General features: G+C 40.9%; 1 protein-coding gene across 1 annotated transcript in view; it reads left to right on the plus strand.

Moving 5' to 3' along the window:
• Positions 1-17,229, plus strand: part of LOC143275868 (TBC1 domain family member 13-like) — a 24,094-nt gene extending 6,865 nt beyond the window's left edge. Inside the window, exons 5-15 of the mRNA XM_076580164.1 lie at positions 27-120; positions 876-958; positions 1,538-1,700; positions 1,980-2,111; positions 2,618-2,684; positions 3,972-4,070; positions 6,355-6,498; positions 7,939-8,020; positions 9,635-9,692; positions 12,343-12,454; positions 14,622-17,229. Of these exons, the coding sequence (XP_076436279.1) occupies positions 27-120; positions 876-958; positions 1,538-1,700; positions 1,980-2,111; positions 2,618-2,684; positions 3,972-4,070; positions 6,355-6,498; positions 7,939-8,020; positions 9,635-9,692; positions 12,343-12,417 (997 nt within the window). The 3' untranslated portion in view covers positions 12,418-12,454; positions 14,622-17,229. The remainder of the gene's footprint in view (positions 1-26; positions 121-875; positions 959-1,537; positions 1,701-1,979; positions 2,112-2,617; positions 2,685-3,971; positions 4,071-6,354; positions 6,499-7,938; positions 8,021-9,634; positions 9,693-12,342; positions 12,455-14,621) is intronic.
• Positions 17,230-20,600: the final 3,371 nt, after the last annotated feature.

Raw genomic sequence — 20,600 nt, forward strand, 5'->3', positions numbered from 1 at the left:
AATATACATGTATGTTTGTGTTGCAGAGCGGCATACAAGAACTTCATACAAGAGTTAATCATTGTACCAGGACAGAAAGCCAAGTCTAATCTCAGTGCCAATGGAACGCTGGAAGATCATGTCAGTGGAGGAAAACTTTTTCTGTGTCATGTTTCTGTCTGTCTGTCTGTCCATTTGACTGTCGTTGCTCATTTCTCTATCTCTGGTTATCAGTCTCCCTACTGGCCACTACTTTTCTGGTTATGTGTGTTTTTTGTTGTTGTTGGTTTGTGTGTGTGTGTGTGTTTTGTCAGTAGATATTTATGTCTTACTTGTTCTGTGTGCATACTCTTTTATTCTTTCACTTTTTTTGCATGTGTTCTTTCCCTTTGTTTCTATTACATGCTGTGCACAAGACACGTTAACGTCATATGCACAGAGATATAAAGATACATGCACTTGCACTGCAAACAGTGATGCATGCACATTTCAAGATCAGCATATGCATGCAAACACAAATGAAATCTTGCAGTAAGAAACAAAAAGACATTTGTGATGTGGGATACATGCATGTGCATGGAAAAAGAGGTGTTTTTGTTTCCATTGTTTATTGAAGATACCATTGATTAAGATTTTGATGCATGTTTTGTACATTAAAATCACACTTGGTGACAACACATCTAACTTGAACTTTTTAAAAGATATCAATTGATTAATGATCATTTTGGTTTCATTGAGCGTAATGTTCACTCTTTTCAGTTTTTGATTTTTTTTTTCATTATATACATAAAATTGATAGCTTGATGATACTGATTATTTCGGTTCCTTTCAGTTTTCTTGCTTTTCCCCCTATTGATTCATTGTTGAATTGATGTTCATTATTGATCCCCACACAGCCACTGAACCCCAATCCTGACAGCCAGTGGCAGGAAGACTTCAGGGACAATGAAATGTTGATACAGATCGATAAAGACTGCAGGTGGGTATCTCTGTGAACATTGGCGAAAATCTCTGTCGAGATGCAAGTTCATAATTTTATTATTTCTTTCAATGTTTGCATCACCTCTGTGAACAGCGGCATAATCTCTGCCTCAATGGCAGGTTCATATCTCTTGAAATGTTTGCAGTATCCCTATGAACATTAGCATAGTCTCTGTTTTGATGGAAGGTTCACATATCTGGAAATGTTTACAGTATCCCTGTGAACATTGGTATAATCTCTGTCTTGATGGAAGGTTCATATCTCTGTGGGTTTTTTTTTATTCATATGTTTACATATGTTTTTAGATATGACTCAGGGATTGGATTGGTTTGCATTATTCAGTTGGATAAGTTAGTAAGTATTAAAAAAATAGACAATCACACCTGATGGAACATATCTACAACCTCTCCTGTGTTAAGATATTAACAAGCAACTGTACATTATTGTAACTTCCAGAATGTGTCAACAATTTCACCTTTTTAAAGGAAATGATGAACAACTGTGGATATTAAGATAACAAACAAGAAACATCCACAACATCTTCTGCGTTAAAAAATATGAAGCCTTGGTTTTCAGGCGACTGTGTCCAGACCTGTTTTTCTTCCAACGAGCCACAGAGTTTCCATGTCATGAGATCGTCAGTGCCAGCTCCTCTGTGGAAACCTTGAGGAAGAGGGTGGAGCACTGTGTGCTGAAGTCAGAGACTGTGGCTCGTAACAGGAGTGGCATCACTTTCAATGTAAGTGAGAGGAATGATAAGTGGTGCCTGTGTTCTAAAAGTGGAAAGATGTGGACAGAAAAGCTTAAAAATTTGAGAATGTGTGCTTGTGTGTGTGGAGAGAAAATTGACAGTGGTAGTGTAGAGCATTGCTGAAGAACAGGCTGGATTCCACAAAGGCAGAGGTACCATTGAACAAATCTTAAACCTGCGATTTCTTTGTGGGAAAACATCTCCAGTACAATCTGCTTTCTCTCATGCCTGTTGACTGTTGCTTTGGTTTTATCTGTTCGTTCGCAGCGTTCCAACACACGCCGACAGTCAACAGAAGAATACATGACTCTGAAGGAGGGGGAAGAAGCCCATTGGGAGGTGGTGGAGCGTATTTTGTTCATCTACGCCAAACTGAATCCTGGTCTGGCTTATGTTCAGGTGACTATTGACTTCACCTTGATGACTTTGTTTTCGTAGTTCTTATCATTGATTTCAATTGCTATGTTAAAATTCAAATAGTTTACAGAGTCAGTTTCAAAGAGGTGTCAAAGCGTTTGGATGAATAGTTGAACTTGTGTACATCATAACCAAACTGAATTGATTTTCTTGATTAATGTTTAGATGTGTGAGCGCTTTCCTCAAGATAAACTTGTCTGGTATGCTGTGGCTATATGCAGGTAAAATCGCTCCTAAGGTGCTGCTGACATATAAAGGCAAACACACCAGTTTGAACCCTGTTCTAGCTCACACATGTTAAATCCTAAATAGGGTGGCGAGGGGGTTGGGGGGGGGGGAGACGTGGGTGGATGTAGATTATCAGAAATATCTTATTACAGGAAACATATTCAAAAGTAAAATTATGCTTGTAGGTGTCACATTGATACTGCTTACCTAAGAACTGTTACCTTCTTTCTGTCAAAGGGGTATTGCAATTTACCTTTCAGGGTATGAACGAGATCATCGGACCAATCTACTACACATTTGCCACAGACCATGATCAGGATTGTAGAGGTGAGGGACATGTATAATTGAGGGGATGAAGACAGTAGAAATTCATCTTGGTTATTTCCCGTCTTGCTGGATTTCAATTGAGGGATGAAGATCTTTATTTAACCTTTGACAAATATCAGTTAGGTTTGAAAGGCCACAGAATTTGGGATTTTTTTTTTTTTTTTTTTCTGTATTGATGATGAATGATATGAGATAATGCTGCTGCTACTGCTAAGGATGCTGTGGTTGTCCATTTTTAGTTTTGGGACTACAGGACAGGGCTCTGCCCTATGCTTCCTTTAATAATGTATTCCCGCATCAACCAGGCCTGGTAGACACAGACACCTGCAGTGTTGGTCAAGAAATTTGAGCAACACACACAAAGACGCATTCTTGAAGTGGATGATCCTGAAGTGTGTGATCCAGTCTTCCCATTTGAGTGCACTCAGCTTTGGGTAGGAGCCAGCCATGGGCTGAACCCCCATGCCCCCCCCCCCCCCCAAAGCCCCTCCCCCACTTCTGATAAGGCTTGAACCTGCGTCCTTCCAGTCAGTCTGTGATGCTAACCACTTCACCATGCCAACTGGTGAAAATTGTGATGCATGTTTCATCATCAGAGATGGTAAGCGTCCATTTATGTTTGACATCACTGTCTGCCAGACATTTTCCTCAGTACTTGAGCCTAAGCAATCAAGCCACCCAGGAGAAATGGTTTAGTAAAGGCAGCTGTTACCACAGCAGATTTTTCCAAGCAGGTGTTACTTTTTTTTTTAATGCTCAAACTTTATTTTGTGCATGTGTTAATGTGCATACAAAATATATCAGTTATGACAATAATGGGTTGCCCGCCATTATGACTGGAGTGTGTTTCATTCTTGAGCATGTAACTGTTTAAGTGTTACGTTGACAATGAACCTCTTTCAAACATGATCTCTGCCCTTCTTTTTAGCAGTGTTTGACTTATTTGTGTGAGTGTCATTTAAAGTAAACAAATACAGGACTTAGATGTTCCGTTTATTATTTCAAAGCAGTTTTTAATGGATTTCCATGTGAGTGTAATTGGATGTTGGTGGAAGTCTACATTGATTAACATCAGAATGCACCTTTTTTTTTCTTCTTTTTTTTCCAGTCATTTTCATTTTGCAGCTATAGTATGCCACCACCACCCAAACAAAAAACAAAAAACAAAAAAACAACCCAAGCTATTACGGTCTGTTCTCTATCATAATTTTATACATTCTAGAGTTATATGAAGTTGGACATGATGATACGTAATGTAAGCAAAAAACAAGTTGTGTTGTGTTACAGAAAATGCAGAGGCGGATTCCTTTTTCTGTTTCACCAACCTGATGGCAGAGATCAGGGACAGTTTCATCAAGTCACTGGATGAGACCCAGTGTGGGATTGGTGAGTGGTGACTGTATGCTGGCTCTGTGTGTTGGGTGTGGAAGGGCAGGGGAGATTCTGTGTTTCCTGTGTGTTCCTGTGTGTGTTCAGGTGTGGAGGGGCAGGGGAGATTCTGTGTTACCTGTGTGTGTTAAGGTGTGTGTTAAGGTGTGGTGGGGCAGGGGAGATTCTGTGTTACCTGTGTGTGTTAAGGTGTGTGTTAAGGTGTGGTGGGGCAGGGGAGATTCTGTGTTACCTGTGTGTGTTCAGGTGTGGAGGGGCAGGGGAGATTCTGTGTTTCCTGTGTATGTTCAGGTGTGGAGGGGCAGGGGAGATTCTGTGTTTCCTGTGTGTGTTCAGGTGTGGAGGGGCAGGGGAGATTCTGTGTTTCCTGTGTGTTCAGGTGTGGAGGGGCAGGGGAGATTCTGTGTTTCCTGTCTGTGTTCAGGTGTGGAGGGGCAGGGGAGATTCTGTGTTACCTGTGTGTGTTAAGGTGTGTGTTAAGGTGTGGTGGGGCAGGGGAGATTCTGTGTTTCCTGTGTGTGTTCAGGTGTGGAGGGGCAGGGGAGATTCTGTGTTTCCTGTGTGTGTTCAGGTGTGGAGGGGTAGGGGAGATTCTGTGTTACCTGTGTGTGTTAAGGTGTGGTGGGGCAGGGGAGATTCTGTGTTTCCTGTGTGTGTTCCTGTGTGGAGGGGTAGGGGAGATTCTGTGTTACCTGTGTGTGTTAAGGTGTGGTGGGGCAGGGGAGATTCTGTGTTACCTGTGTGTGTTAAGGTGTGTGTTAAGGTTTGGTGGGGCAGGGGAGATTCTGTGTTTCCTGTGTGTGTTAAGGTGTGGTGGGGCAGGGGAGATTCTGTGTTTCCTGTGTGTGTTAAGGTGTGGTGGGGCAGGGGAGATTCTGTGTTTCCTGTGTGTATTGAGGTGTGGAGGGGTAGGGGAGATTCTGTGTTTCCTGTGTGTGTTGAGGTGTGGAGGGGTAGGGGAGGTTCTGTGTTTCCTGTGTGTTCCTGTGTGTGTTCAGGTGTGGAGGGGCAGGGGAGATTCTGTGTTTCCTGTGTGCGTTCAGGTGTGGTGGGCCATGGGAGATTCTGTGTTTCCTGTGTGCGTTCAGGTGTGGAGGGGCAGGGGAGATTCTGTGTTTCCTGTGTGCGTTCAGGTGTGGTGGGGCAGGGGAGATTCTGTGTTTCCTGTGGTGTGTTCAGGTGTAGAGGGGTAGGGGAGATTCTGTGTTACCTGTGTGTGTTAAGGTGTGTGTTAAGGTGTGGTGGGGCAGGGGAGATTCTGTGTTTCCTGTGGTGTGTTCAGGTGTGGAGGGGTAGGGGAGATTCTGTGTTACCTGTGTGTGTTAAGGTGTGGTGGGGCAGGGGAGATTCTATGTTTCCTGTGTGTGTTAAGGTGTGGTGGGGTAGGGGAGATTCTGTGTTACCTGTGTGTGTTCAGGTGTGGAGGGGCAGGGGAGATTCTGTGTTTCCTGTGTGTGTTCAGGTGTGGTGGGGCATGGGAGATTCTGTGTTTCCTGTGGTGTGTTCAGGTGTGGAGGGGCATGGGAGATTCTGTGTTTCCTGTGGTGTGTTCAGGTGTGGAGGGGCAGGGGAGATTCTGTGTTTCCTGTGTGTGTTCAGGTGTGGATGGGCATGGGAGATTATGTTTCCTGTGTGTGTTCCTTTGTGTGTTCAGGTGTGGAGGGGCAGGGGAGATTCTGTGTTTCCTGTGTGTTCAGGTGTGGAGGTGCAGGGGAGATTCTGTGTTTCCTGTGTATGTTTAGGTGTGGAGGGGCATGGGAGATTCTGTGTTTCCTGTGTGTGTTCAGGTGTGGAGGGGCATGGGAGATTCTGTGTTTCCTGTGTGTGTTCAGGTGTGGAGGGGCATGGGAGATTCTGTGTTTCCTGTGTGTGTTCAGGTGTGGAGGGGCATGGGAGATTCTGTGTTTCCGGTGTGTGTCTTCCTGTGTGTGTTTCTTGCCTTGCCTATGTTATTGCATTTTTTGAGCAGAAGGTGAATGTATGTGTGTGGATGTGTTTATGTTCTGTTTTGTTTGTGTGTGCATTGGATTATGTGTGTGCGTGTGTGTGGATGTGTATGTATGTTTTCTGTTATGTACTGGGTTCTTATGCATGTTGTGAAGAGAAAGGGTATACTCGAGTTATTTAAATTTATTTACTGCAGTGTTGCATGCAGTGGCAGCTGTGTTTGGTTGCAGGATGATTCAGTATTCTACAGCTTTATTCATTCTTTTTTTTTTTTCTTTTGTTTATTCAATTGCAAATACAGATCTTAAGAAACCCTGCCTTTTTGTAACGTCAGGCTTTTCCATGTCGGAACTGATGCGGAAGCTGCGAGAGCACGATGTGTCTCTGTGGCACCGCTTGGAAGAGCTGGAGCTGAAGCCCCAGTTCTACGCATTTCGCTGGATCACTCTGATGCTGTCTCAGGAGTTCCCCTTACCTGGTGGGTGTTGAGTATCAGTATCAGTAGCTCAAGGAGGCATCACTGCGTTCGGCCAAATCCATATACGCTACACCACATCTGACCAGCAGCGTAACCCAACGTTGTGTTGGTCATGATGCTGGCTCTCTGTGTGGGAACAGAGCTGAGTTAAGAGAACAGGAAGAGGGGGTGGTGGGGGGGTGAGTTCCTGGCCAAATTTTGTAGAAAAATCCACTTTGATAGAAAAAACAAATAAAACTGCACGCAGGAAAAAATACCCCAAAAAAATGGGTGGCGCTCTCCCTGGGGAGAGCAGCCCGAATTTCACACAGAGAAATCTGTTGTGACAAAAAAAGGAAAATACAAATACAACACAAATACAAACAGGGTGTCAAACATCAATTTCTTATTGGGAGGTTTGGGGATGGGGGGTTGGGGGCACAAAGGCTTGGGGGGTCAGGGGGAGGGAGGGGTGAAGGGGGAAGAAGGGGGGGGGGTGGGGGGTGGAGTTATGAAATGATTAACTGCTTTGGACTGATCTCCCCCTTCCCCTTCACCCTGCCCCCAGTACTGACACACCTTTGATTTTAGAGGTGGAGCATTGTTACTTTGAGTGGATGTGTGTGTGTGTGTGTGTTGAATAGCTTTTTAACTTTTGAAATTGAAAAAATACAACACACATTTCACACACTCCATGAATGTTTAAAATCTTCAGGTGATACTTTGTGTATTTGTCTACTTGTGTGCGTTTGTTTTTAATAGTTTTTAACTCTTCAAATTTAATATGAGTCAGTATAGCACTGCACTATTGCCGCAGCTTCTTTCGATTTCTCCGCATAGTGGACTAGTAGCTTGGACAGAACAGGAATCCAGACCCCTGCCGGAGTCTGCACCAGTGGGTCACGGTAAGTATGTTACTTAAACGTAATTTTAGGAAAAAAATTCCCTTTTTTGATATATCAGTGTACCATTGTGCAGTGCTGTGCTTTAAATTTTCTTCTTCTTCTTCTTCTGCGTTCGTGGGCTGCAACTCCCACGTTCACTCGTATGTACACGAGTGGGCTTTTACGTGTATGACCGTTTTTACCCCGCCATGTAGGCAGCCATACTCCGCTTTCGGGGGGTGTATGCTGGATATGTTCTTGTTTCCATAACCCACCGAACTCTGACATGGATTACAGGATCTTTCACGTTCGTATTTGATCTTCTGCTTGCGTATACACACAAAGGGGGTTCAGGCACTGGCAGGTCTGCACATATGTTGACTTGGGAGATCGGAAAAATCTCCACCCTTTACCCACAAGGCGTCATCACCGAGATTCGAACACGGGACCCTCAAATTGAAAGTCCAACGCTTTAACCACTCGGCTATTGCGCCCATCGCTTTAAAGGTTGATACATTTGATATTGCTGAAAATGAAATACAGACGTCATGACCACTTGACATATTTTGTGTTGCAGATGTCCTCAGGATCTGGGATTCCCTGTTCTCTGACTCCAGCCGTTTTGACTTTCTCATTTATGTCTGTCTGGCCATGCTGATGTGAGTCGCTCTCTGCTGCTTTGTGTTTCTTTGTTCTTTGTCTCTCTTTTTTCTTTTCTCTCTCTGTCTTTCTTTATTCCTCTTTTTTTCTGTCTGTGTCTTTTGTGTGTTTTTATATGCTGATGTGATTGTGCGCACACTCGCATGCGCTCACACAGAAATAAAGAAGCTGTATAAGCATACGGATGTACAATGTCAAATGCGTGCGCGCGCGCTCACACACACACACACACACACATGTACATGTACATACACACACACACTTTCTCACACTCACGCTTACAATTAAACTCACACATACATGTACACCAGCACAGTTACGTTATCCTGTGATACTAGATATTCACTGCAGTGAACATATTCACCTCCATCCCTCCTTCCCAGGAGGACAGCATCTAGAGTTTCATTGAGAAGTGGACTACTGGCGTTGGGACCGTGACAGATGAACCCAGAATTGGTTGTGTATGGGGAGTCCGAATGAGTGGCATAGAAGTAATGTCATTGAAAACGATGCAGATTATGGAGCAGCAAAAGCCAGGTGCAATAGCCGAGCGGTTAAAGTGTTGGACTGTCAGTCTGAGGGTCCCAGGTTGGAATCTTGTTAACAGCACTTGGTGGGTGAAGGGTGGAGATTCTTCCGATCTCCCAGGTCAACAAATGTGCAGACCTACTTGTGCGTGAACCCCTTCCGTTTGTATACGCAAGCAGAAGATCAAAAACGCACGTTAGAGATCCTGTAATCCATGTCAGCGTTCAGTGGGTTATGGAAACAAGTACATACCCAGCATGCACACCCCCGAAGACAGAGTGTGGCTGCCTGTGTAGTAGGGTGGAGACAGTCATACACGTAAAAGCCCGCTCGTGTACATACAAGTGAACGTGGGGGGTTGCAGCCCATGAACAAAGAGGAAGAAGGAAGAAGAAGAGCAACCAAAAAAAAAAAAAAAAGAGAGAGAGAGAGAGTTTCCCTGAGAAATGAAAAATGTGTTGTGACAGGAACATGGTCCATTTCAACACTGCAGATTGTATTGTATTGTATTTCTCTTTTTCATCACGACAGATTTCTCTGTGTGAAATTCGGGCTGCTCTTCCCAGGGAGAGTGTGTCACTACACTGAGAGCGCCACCCTTTTTTTTTTGTAATTTTTCCTGTGTGCAGTTTTGTTTGTTTATCCTATTAAAGTGGATTTTTCTGTAGAATTTTTGCCAGGGACAACCCTTTTGTTACCATGGGTTCTTTTATGTGCGTTAAGTGCATGCTGCACATGGGACCTCGGTTTATCATTTCATCGGAATGACTAGCATCCAGACCACCACTCAAGGTCTTGTGGAGGGGGAGAAAATATTGGTGGACGCGTTACCTCTAGGCCATCACTTATGTTTCACATAATCAGTTTGTTTAATATGTTGTAACATGCAATCTATCTAAGACCACATAATGTGAAAAGACATTGAAGAAACAACAACAAAAGAGTTTGTGTGTGTGTGTGTTAACAACGCAAGTGTAATGACACAAAGTGTAAACACATGGATGAAATAAATTACTTTGTATGTGTAGAGACAGCATACAGCTTATTATTTCTGATCCTGATCTTTGTTTGTTTGTTTGTTTTAGCTTGGTGAGAAACGAGATACTGACCAATGATTTCCCTCACATCATGAAGCTTGTTCAGGTCAGTCACAAGGATTAGTGGTGGACCAACCACTGACTGACTTTATTTTTTCTTTCTTTCTTTCTTTCTTCTCTTTGATGCTTGGTTCACAGAGGTGGGTAGTTTTTGTTGTTGACTCACTTGTGTAAACAAAGTGAGTCTATGTTTTAACCTGGTGTTTGGTTGTCTGTGTGTGTGTCTGTGTGTCCATTGTAAACTTTAACATTGACATTTTCTCTGCAAATACTTTGTCAGTTGACACCAAATTAGGCATAAAAATAGGAAAAATTCAGTTCTTTCCAGTCATCTTGTTTAAAACAATATTGCACCACTGGGATGGGCACAAAAAAATAAAAAATGAAGCCTAATTATATGCAAACTGCATTTACTGTTATATTTATATTTTTTGTATTCTCTAAACTTGGCACTTTGATCTGATATTCTGACCCAACAACAAGAACAGTCATTATTATCATTTTTTGTTCAAACAGGAACTTCTTTTGCTAAGCATGGAAGTTTTATTTATTTTGTAAACGTTTTGGTGCAGATAGTAAAAAAGGGAAATTACTCTGTAATTAATGCTAGGGGACTTAATTTATCACAAGTGAGTCTTGAAGGCCTTGCCTCTCTTGTTTTTGCTTTTTTTGTTTGTTTGTTTGGTTTATTTCAGTGGGCGAATATGTGGGTAAAAGTGAATCTATGGCTGTGTCGTGCGCAAACAGCTGTACCTGCCTTTGTTTGTAAGCATGTGTTGTTCAGTCATTGGTTCTGTTGAGTAGGTTCTGTTGAGAGTATCAGGCGTCACTGCGTTCGGACAAATCCATATACGCTACATCACATCTGCTGAGCAGATGCCTGGCCAGCAGCATAACCCAACACGCTTAGTCAGGCCTTGAGAAAAAAAAGAGAAAAAGTATATATATTTGTTGAGAATGTTCAAGTAGTTTGACCTGCGGGACTGGATCAGAGCAGCTTGAGCCATGGTGCATGTGACAATAGGCCAGTAACATTGATCAGTTCAGAGTTCCAACTGTGACCTCATAGTAATGTATTTTTCCAATTTTGTCGGATATGTGAGTTTTGTCACAGGGATATGCAGTGGGTCAACAGCTGATTATTTAACGCTAATTTAATTACACATACTTAACTGTGACCCACTAGTGCAGACTCCGGCAGGGTTCTGATTCCTGTCCTGTGCAAACTACTACCCGCCTATGTGGAGAAAACTAAAGTAGCTACGGCTGATAACCTCCCGAAGTAGGTTACCTCCTCTGTGTATCCCTGACTAGCACCCTCTTTTTCTGGCAGCCATCTTGACTCCTGTTCCTGTGCTCTTTATACGGTAAAAACATTCATAAATGTAAAAGCCCACTTGTATATGCGTCAAGTGAAGTCAACTTCATTATCTCTGGAGAGAAATTACAATGTCATTTTCAGAATTTTCAAAATTTTGCAAGTAACGAGTATATATAATTGGCGTGCTGAAAATGAACTATAATGATGACACAGTAACATCACTTGCAAAATACATTGCTGAAGAACATAATCTTAGAAGAAAGAATAACTGTTAACCACTGAATTATGTATATAGGGGGAATTAAAAAAAGAAAGAAAAAAAGGTGTCTGTTTTCATGATCTTGAAAAAAGGAATGGTTGAGAGGTAATTTCATTTGGTCTCTAATATTTGTTTTCTGTTCTTTCAATGTGTCGTAATTTTCTCCACTATTATTCTTCTGATTTGTACCACTTGTCACTAGACCTTTTAAGGACAGTTGAAACAAGTCAGTTCTCTCTGTCTGTCTCTCTCACTGTGTTCCTCTTTCTGTTTCTCTCTGTCTCTTTCTGTCCGTATGTCTCTGTCTCTGTCCTCTCTCCCTCTCTTCCTCAAGCATGTGTACATTAAGTGGTGCAACTCTTTAAAAATCTTCAGTCTTTATTCCTATGGTTACCTTGCAGTGAATATGGAATCATATGAAGGGTGTTAATGATCAACTTATTACTGTGCGTTAAAAAAACAAAGACCATTCAGGGTGGAAAATACCTATGTGAAACTGAATGGGTTTAACATGGTATGGCAGTTATACATACCTCTGCTTACTTAAAAAATCTTTTAAATATGGTTGTTTGAAAACAAAAACACTTTGCTCAAGTGTCTGATTATTAGTCGGTTTATGAGTCTGATTATTCTGTAGCATGTGTCCAAGTCGTATGAAAACTTAAAAAAGAGAATTAAAAAAAAAAAAAAAAAATATTATGCCCAAATATTATGCTTACATGGTAATATTTAGTGTCATGTGAACACTTTGTGTCATCCAGCCTTATGCCTTTATTTTCTATGTGTGTGTCGTGTTACTTTTCGTTTCTTCTCTTGTGTGTTATTTACAGTTTGTCGATTTATCTCAGTCATGAAATGATAAAGTATCAGTAGCTCAAGGAGGCGTCACTGCGTTCGGACAAATCCATATACGCTACACCACATCTGCCGAGCAGATGCCTGACCAGCAGCGTAACCCAATACGCTTAGTCAGGCCTTTAGAAAGAAAAAAAAAGAAAGAAGAGGTATATATACATAAGAAAAAAAGCAAAAGAAAAGATAATTATGATAATTTTAAATGATAAAATAATGCTTTGAATAAAATAATGGAAAAAAACAACATCACTGTGTCTGCAGAACTTTCCCCACAATCGCTATGACGTACAGACGGTGCTGGCCAAAGCCACAGAACTGTCTTTCAGACAGAGGTAGCACCAACAGGAGATCTGGCAAGGCTTGTTTTTTCATGGTGAGTGGTGGGGGCTCTCTTGTTTTTTGGTGGTTATTGTTGCTGTTGTTGTTTAGATGGGTTTTTTTTGTGTGTGTGCTCTGATGGCGATGATGCTGGGTGTTGTGAGTTATGTGTTTTGTGTCGAGGTGCGGTGCTTTATTTTTATGTGATTTTTTTTTTTATCATGGTACGGACAGACAGAAGATCAGTGCACAAATACATGCATGCATGCAGGGGCTCATGGGCTACTTTGAAGCACCCGTGCACACACGCATGCGCGTGCACACACACATACAGATACACATACACACACAGACATGCATGTACACGCATACACAGAAGCATGAATGTGCACACACATACACATTTTTGTCAGTACATGTATAGCAAAAACATGCTACAAATGCTGTGTATGTGTGTTCAGCAATTTGACCAGTTCAGATATGTACAATACATACTAATGGGCATGTATATTTGTGAAAACATTCATGTAGTCTTGTGTGTGTATGTTCAGTGAGTAACTAATTTAGTATGTTTAATATAGATATGTGTTTGTGTACGTGGGTTTGCAAATGTGTGCATATATATTCATGTGGTCTTCAGTGTGTGTATGTGATCATTGAGTTCACCATTTGAATTCATATAATACAGGTATATGTTTGTTTGCATGGGCGTGTGTGTATGTGGATGGAGGAATTTTGTTTAATGTCCCATCACACATATCGGTGATTGAAGATATTTTGTTAAAGTACTCATGAATATATTGAGTATTATCGGTTAGAAAAAGTGGGAGATGTGAATGAATGGAGGGTTGGGGGAAACTGGGCAAATGAGGGTGAAATTTGAAAAAAAAAAAAATCTAAATACAATTACAGGAAAATACTTAAAGGACTTCGTAAAAGAGAAGTCGTTAAACTGACAAACGAAACAACTGATAATGAATGCAAAAAGTCAAAAACATCAACGTTCTCAGTCACTTGTGAAGACACACTTTCGTGTACATAAGGCTTCATCAAGCTACAGTCAAAAATTATATGCTTAATTGTCAGGTTACTGAAGTATATGCACTGACATTAGAACAATACTTGGTCCATAATGAATTTGATAATAGTCTGAGAGCTAAACTCAGATTTGGTTTCTCTGTGTGTGTGTGTGTGTGCATTCATGTTGTCATATCCATGTATGTGTGTCGATTGAATTTACCATTTCAGTTCTGACACCCATATGCTTAGGATCCCCCATGCTCTAACCAAAACGTATGACCAACACAGTTTTTCAGTCCAAGCCCCCTTTCTTTGGAATCAACTTCCTCAGCCTTTTCCGTCACTCATCTTCGCTGCAATCTTTCAAATCCAATCTGAAGACCCACCTTCTCCCCTCCTGACTAATTCTCAACAGCTCTTCCCTTTCCAGTATGAAATAAAATGACTGAGTGTGTTTTGATAGTTTCATAATTTGTTGGTAGTATTTTTGATTGTGTACTATTTACGATTTTGTGCTGACTTGTTTGTGTGTGTGTGCTTGTGTGAATTGTGGGTATATGTTTGAGGGGGGGAATAATTTTTATGATGTTTGGTATCTTTTGTTCTTCTTCTGCGTTCACTCGTATGCACACGAGTGGGCTTTTACGTGTATGACCGTTTTTACCCCCGCCATGTAGGCAGCCATACTCCGTTTTCGGGGGTGTGCATGCTGGGTTTGTTCTTGTTTCCATAACCCACCGAACGCTGACATGGATTACAGGATCTTTAACGTGCGTATTTGATCTTCTGCTTGCATATACACACGAAGGGGGTTCAGGCACTAGCAGGTCTGCACATATGTTGACCTGGGAGATCGTAAAAATCTCCACCCTTTACCCACCAGGCGCCGTCACCGTGATTCGAACCCGGGACCCTCAGATTGACAGTCCAACGCTTTAACCACTCGGCTATTGCGCCCGTCATCTTTTGTTCAATTTTTCCTTTTTGACATTTACATGAGTTCTGTTTGTAAACACCTAGGTTAGATGTAAATGCTCATAATAATGATAATAATAATTCAAAAATGCAGACATATGTTTACGTGTGTGTGTGTGTGTACATCCATGCAGTGACATCCATGTATGTGTGTTCAGTGAGTTGACCATTTCAGCATGTATGATATGGATAAATGTGTGTGTGTGTGTGTGTGTGTGTGTGTGCAGCAGGGAGAACTCTGCCTGACATGGTACGTTGCTGTGTGGCTCAGGAAAGACCAACCTGCAAACAACAAACTACGGCAAATCACCGGCAGACTGCATTTCTCTGTGCTGATGACTGGCTGAAACTGGCACTGGTTTTCAGCTGAAGAGGCATGAAAAGAAACATCGTATTCTTCCAACTTTTTTTTTTTTTTTTTTTTTTAGGTGATAGCCTTGCTGGTGATTGGTCGTGTTTTTTTTTTTCCTTTTTATTTTATCGTTACTTCACAACATGCATATTAACAGCAATATGTTTACTGGTATTTTGAAATTGCAAACTGCAGGGGCAGGGTGCCTCTTCTGTGATTTTAATTTTCCTTTTTTTTTACTTGTCAGTGTGTGTTGTTGTCGTTCTTTTCTTTATTTGTGCAGTTTTTGTTCTGGTTTTGAATTAATGACGTGTCTTTCCCTTGTTTTGATTATTAACCTCTTCAGTGCTGGGCATCATGTTGGCGTGTGCTTCCTATTTGCCAGGCGGTTTTTGGTTTCAAAGGGTCATAATTAACAAAAAAATTTGTTTCAAAGGGTAATAATTAACAACCAAAAATTCTAGCACGCAAATGACTGCAAGAAAGTATACATAACCCTACTTTTCTGAAAGGAAAATGAACAGACTACCAGTTTCTGACAGTTTTAAGCTTACTTAACACAAAAAAAATTCTAGCACACAAATGACTGCAAGAAAGTATACATAACCCTACTTTTCTGAAAGGAAAATGAACAGACTACCAGTTTCTGAAAGTTTTAAGGTTACTTAACACACTGGTTAGCAATAAGTGAACAATTTCGCGTACTTTCTGAACATTTGTCATAGATTGTTCGTAAAAGCAGCTGAAATGAACATGGAAGATATATGAAAACTAAAAACTGAATGTGTTGCCGTACCTTATGTACACATAGAGTCATGAATTATAATTCAAAGTTCTGGTAAAACATATGCAATAGCATTTATTTTTGTGGCACTTTGAATGAATGTGTGGTTGAGATTGCGCGTGCGTGTTGTTGCTTGTGATGCTAGATGGAGCCAGAGTGTGCTTTGTCAGCCACAATCTTGAAATTTTCTGAGAGGGGTACTGACAGTGATATCCACTTATTACTATACAGAGCCTGATTGGTTGCTGCTCCTTGTGGTTAATGAAAATAGACATCTCAAGCTTTCAAACTGGTGGCTATTGGGACACATCAACTTTAAAATGTAACTGAAAAATCCTGAAATGATGCAGACGTATATGTACATCATGGAGCAGATAACAAAGTATTTTTGCTGACGTATAAATATGTCATGGGGCACTGAAGAGGTTAATGAATAAAAATAATTTTTAAAAGTAGTTTGGATGAGCATGTTCGTTGGTGCTCTGTTTGACTTTGTCATTGCTGTTGATGTTCACTGCATTGGAATGGCATACAAAAATGATACAATTCTGTATTAATCTTCCGCTTAACAGCAGTCCAGTACATATGTATATATAGCATTGACCTTTGTAAACAGTGCAAGGAAGAGACACCACAAACTGTTACCCCATGATAACATTCCCAGAGTGGAACGAAGATGATGTTGGAGCATTGCATGGATGTAAGCAATATGTTGGTGTGCATTGGAATGTACAGAATTTAACATATCCGTCATTTCCTCAGTTTGTTGAGCAGGGCGATTACTGACGGCTGTGTGAAACTGAACTGGGGTGTGTGACATTTTGCTATGATCTGTATAGAGTGCTTTTGAAATCCTCCTATGAATTATTTCTAACTTTTTTCAGAAATGCCATGGAGAAAACTGATCGTAGGAATGTAAAACTTAACATTGACTACACGTGTAGGTTTTTCAAATATCTCAGGTATCTTAGGCACATCCAAAGCAGATACAATTTTCAATAAAGACAAACAGAGTTCTAGTTCATTTAAAACTACAATGTTTGATATACTTCTTCTGACATAAAGTAGACTGGCAAAAAAACAAAACAAAAAAACCAAAACCAACAACCTGACATGTAAACAGCTTGGAACTATTTGTATTTGTATTTCTTTTTATCACAACAGATTTCTCTGTATGAAATTTGGGCTGCTCTCCCCAGGGAGAGCGCATCGCTACACTACGGTGCCACCCTCTTTTTTTTTTTTTTTTCCCCCCCTGCATGCAGTTTTTTTTCTTTTTCCTGTCAAAGTGAATTTTCCTACAGAATTTTGCCAGGGACAACTGTTTTGTTGCCTTGGGTTCTTTTACGTGCGATAAGTGCATGCTGCACATGGGACCTCAGTTTATCGTCTCATCCGAATGACTAGCGTCCAGACCACCACTCAAGGTCTAGTGGAGGGGGAGAAAATATCGGCGGCTGAGCCGTGATTCGAACCAGCGCGCTCAGATTCTCTCGCTTCCTTGGCGCGTTACTTCTAGGCCATCACTCGACATATTTGATCGCGAGAAGATTTTGACATTCACTTTTACAGATAGCAAAATTATGCATAATTAGGTGAGAGGGGAGGGGGAGGGGGGTGTCGGTCATGGTGAACAAAAATTGTTAATCATCTGTATCTTTCACTTATCACTGTCACTTCTCTTTCTCTCATTTTTAACTTTTTTTTAATTTCCTGTTTTGTATGCGTGTATGGGGGGGGGGGGGGGAGGGGGTGTGTGTAGAGGGGTGGGGTGGAGGTGGGGGTGGGGTTAAAATCTTTTAACACAGAAATTATTTTCTGCTATCATTTTTCTCCGCTCTTCAGTTTCTTGAACGTGCGAAAGCCATGGAGGGGTTTTGGGGGGGCACAGTGGCTGAGGGAGGAGGGGCAGGCAGAAAGGGGTGGGGAAGAGTGGGTGTGGGGGGGGTGGGGATGGAGTAACGGTAACAATGAAAGAATCACAGGACAACGATGTCTTCAATGTGTGGTTGAACATTTTTTTTTTTTTTTTTTTTTTTTCATTATTAGATTAGTGCCTCAGTGGTGACTGTTGACTGACCAATAGTGCGGATTTTTTTTTTTTTTTTTTAATAGTTTTTTTTTTTTAAAGTAGTCTCATTTATGTTTCACTGTGAATATCAGTTCTGGCTCTGGTGGTGCTTTTTCTTTTCTGTGATTATAAGTATATATAGGTCACAGAAGCTATTTTTGGCTATATATATATATGTGTGTGTGTGTGTGAAAATGGAAGATGGTGCATTTTTACTTGTCTCTTTTTGAAGATGTCATTACCATCTCCATTATAAAAAAAAAATATATATATATATGAGTGTATGCGTAAAATGTTATTACCATCCTCACAAAAAATAAGTATGTGTGTGCATAGCCGTACGTTTCACTGAAATTATTTATTTTTCCCTGCACTTTTGGTATCTTTGTTGGTATTAAACTGTGTTCTGTCTGCCTGTATAAATGTATGGTTTGATTGCTAAGAGTAAGACGTGTTTGAGTGCAACTTTACTGCATGGATGAATGTTCAGTTTTATTTTACAGTGCCTGTTGATGAATTTTTCTTTGATTGTCAAAGAATTACTATTGATGAATTTTTCTTTGATGGTCCAAGAATTATTTTATTTTGTTTGCATGATTTTAGGCAGTGTTTGTTTGATGTTTTAGAATGTTCTTCCAAATAAAGATGATTGAAATCAAAGCAAGTAGTGTTAACAAAATCACAGCAGTGTCTTAGCCATGAAATATTGATTGGCATGTTTGGGTTGTTTTTTTTCCTTAGCCCTAGGTACTTTACAATTTGTGTTACCTTTGAGTTAAAAGTGAGGAACACGTGTGTACACACAGATACACACACACACACACACACACATTCTTGTACAGATGTAAACATGACATTGCCACCAGATTAATTGCAGTGTCCTAATATATAAAGCTGGCCAGCAAAAGTGTTCCCCCAGAATGGCTTACAAGTGATTTAACTCATCAGTTGCAGTAGATCATGACCACAATGATGCACAGAATCGATCCGCGAGGAAGGAATGTTTATTTCTGTGATGTGTTTCAGTTCGTGTCACCATGCATTCATTCCTGAAAAAGAAAGAAAAAGAAGAAGGTATGACAAAAAAATCATGAACTGTGAAAGCAAATCTAAACTGTAAAAAAATAATTTAAAAATAAGAAATTAAAAAATCTTCCCCTACTCTTTGAATTTCTCCTGAGAGTTCAGCGATGTACAGTACTTGAAAATTCTCTATTCTATAACAACAAATAAGTATAAAGGTGATAAATAATAATGTATGACAGATAACACTTTCTTTTTTTTTTTTCTTTTTTTTTTTCAAATCTCATTGGTATTAACTCACTCCCTACTAATTACCTGATATCAAGTGATAACAGGCGAGAGTGTTCCCTACTGATTACCGCTATACACGTTCTGACTTTTCCAAAAATTTTCACGCATCACACAGCTGGGAATGGACAATGCTGAATGGGTCTCCTGTCTTGCCTTTTTAGCATAGCAAAACAGCAGACCACTGGTATTGGCCAATCATTGCTTGTCACTGAGGTTTCAAGCTATTTTTATTCCAACCTGGACTGAGTGACTGCACGTTTGAAAATGGCCTCTCGGGCTCAAAACACGTTATTCTCGAAAGAGACAAGAAATTCGTGCTTTCAGCTTACAATATCAAAGGGATGGCTTTGACTTGGGATGGAGAAAGGAGAGTTATTTTAGTCCATCAGAAGGAGGGCAGTGTGAACTGGACAGGGAAACTGGTGTGAGTGGCAGGAAAGGGGGAGGGGCAGTAGATGTGGCAAGTGACAGGCAGTTGGAATGGAGAGGGTGACTGGTGGTGAATATGCTAATGAACCACTGCCTGTTGAAATGGAGGAAGGGTTTGTTTGATTGATGTTTCTTTTCCAACACTTCCACCATCCATGGGGCAAGACTCACTCACTCACTCATTCCCTCGACCGCTGGGGTCGTTGGGGAGACATGAGGAAGATGTCATAGCTCGCCACGCCGTTCTGTTGGCAGCTGTCATGAGGAGATCTGGCATCGTCATTTTGGTCCATTCCTTGACGTTGTCGGACCAGCTCTTTCTCTGCCGCCCCTGTCTGCGCCCTCCCTCTACAGTCCCTTGCAGGATGGTTTTGGAGAGGGTGTTATGTCGTATGACGTGACCAAACCATGCCATCTTCCATCGTTTGACAGTCACCAGCAGTGGTTCTTGGGGTCCAACAAGGTTGCTGACCAGGTTCTGCACATAGTCATTGGTCTTGTGCTCCTTGTAGGAGATGTGTAGTAGTCTCCTCAAGCACTTGGTTTCGAATGCTTGGATTCTTCTTTTTAAGACACACACAGACAAAAGTTATAAGGCATGACAGACCACGCCCCCCCACCACCCACTTGAGTTGAAGTAAGTTCACTTGCAGTTGGGAGAGGTTCCCATTCATTCATCATTTACACTCTAATAGGATTCTAAGAGTGAGATTTGTGGAAAACAATGCTGTTTTCATGAATAGTGCAGACTTCACCAATACAAGTTCTATACCACCCTCACATTTTACGTCATGAAAAAATATCATTTTTTACCTCCTGCTGTACAGAATGCATTTTAGAAGTTATGAAACATTGTGATCTCTTTATTTGATACCTCAACAATTGTGTGTCCAAATTTCATGACACTGTGTTTACTTGTTATTTTTTAACAATTTTTTTAAAAAACCTATACAAACGCCCAGTACACAGAGGAACGCATGCTTACAAATCGCCCAGTAGGGAGTGAGTTAATACAAGCAGTTTGAAAGATAAAAGATGTGTTTACTGCTTTTTTTTTTTTTGTCGTGTGTGTGCATTTATGAATACTCGAAAGAAAAGATGAAAATTTTGTCCATGTGTGCATCATGTCTTTGGATAGTCTTTGTTACGGAAATTTTGTTTCACAGAAGTGTATTGTTTGATTTTAGATTGTTATTGACTGATAAATTAGTTGATTGTGTTGTCACACATTTGACGCCCAAAAGACTTGGTATTGA

The sequence above is a fragment of the Babylonia areolata genome, chromosome 31, assembly GCF_041734735.1.
Source record: "Babylonia areolata isolate BAREFJ2019XMU chromosome 31, ASM4173473v1, whole genome shotgun sequence".
In the NCBI taxonomy this organism is placed as follows: Eukaryota; Metazoa; Mollusca; class Gastropoda; order Neogastropoda; family Buccinidae; genus Babylonia; species Babylonia areolata.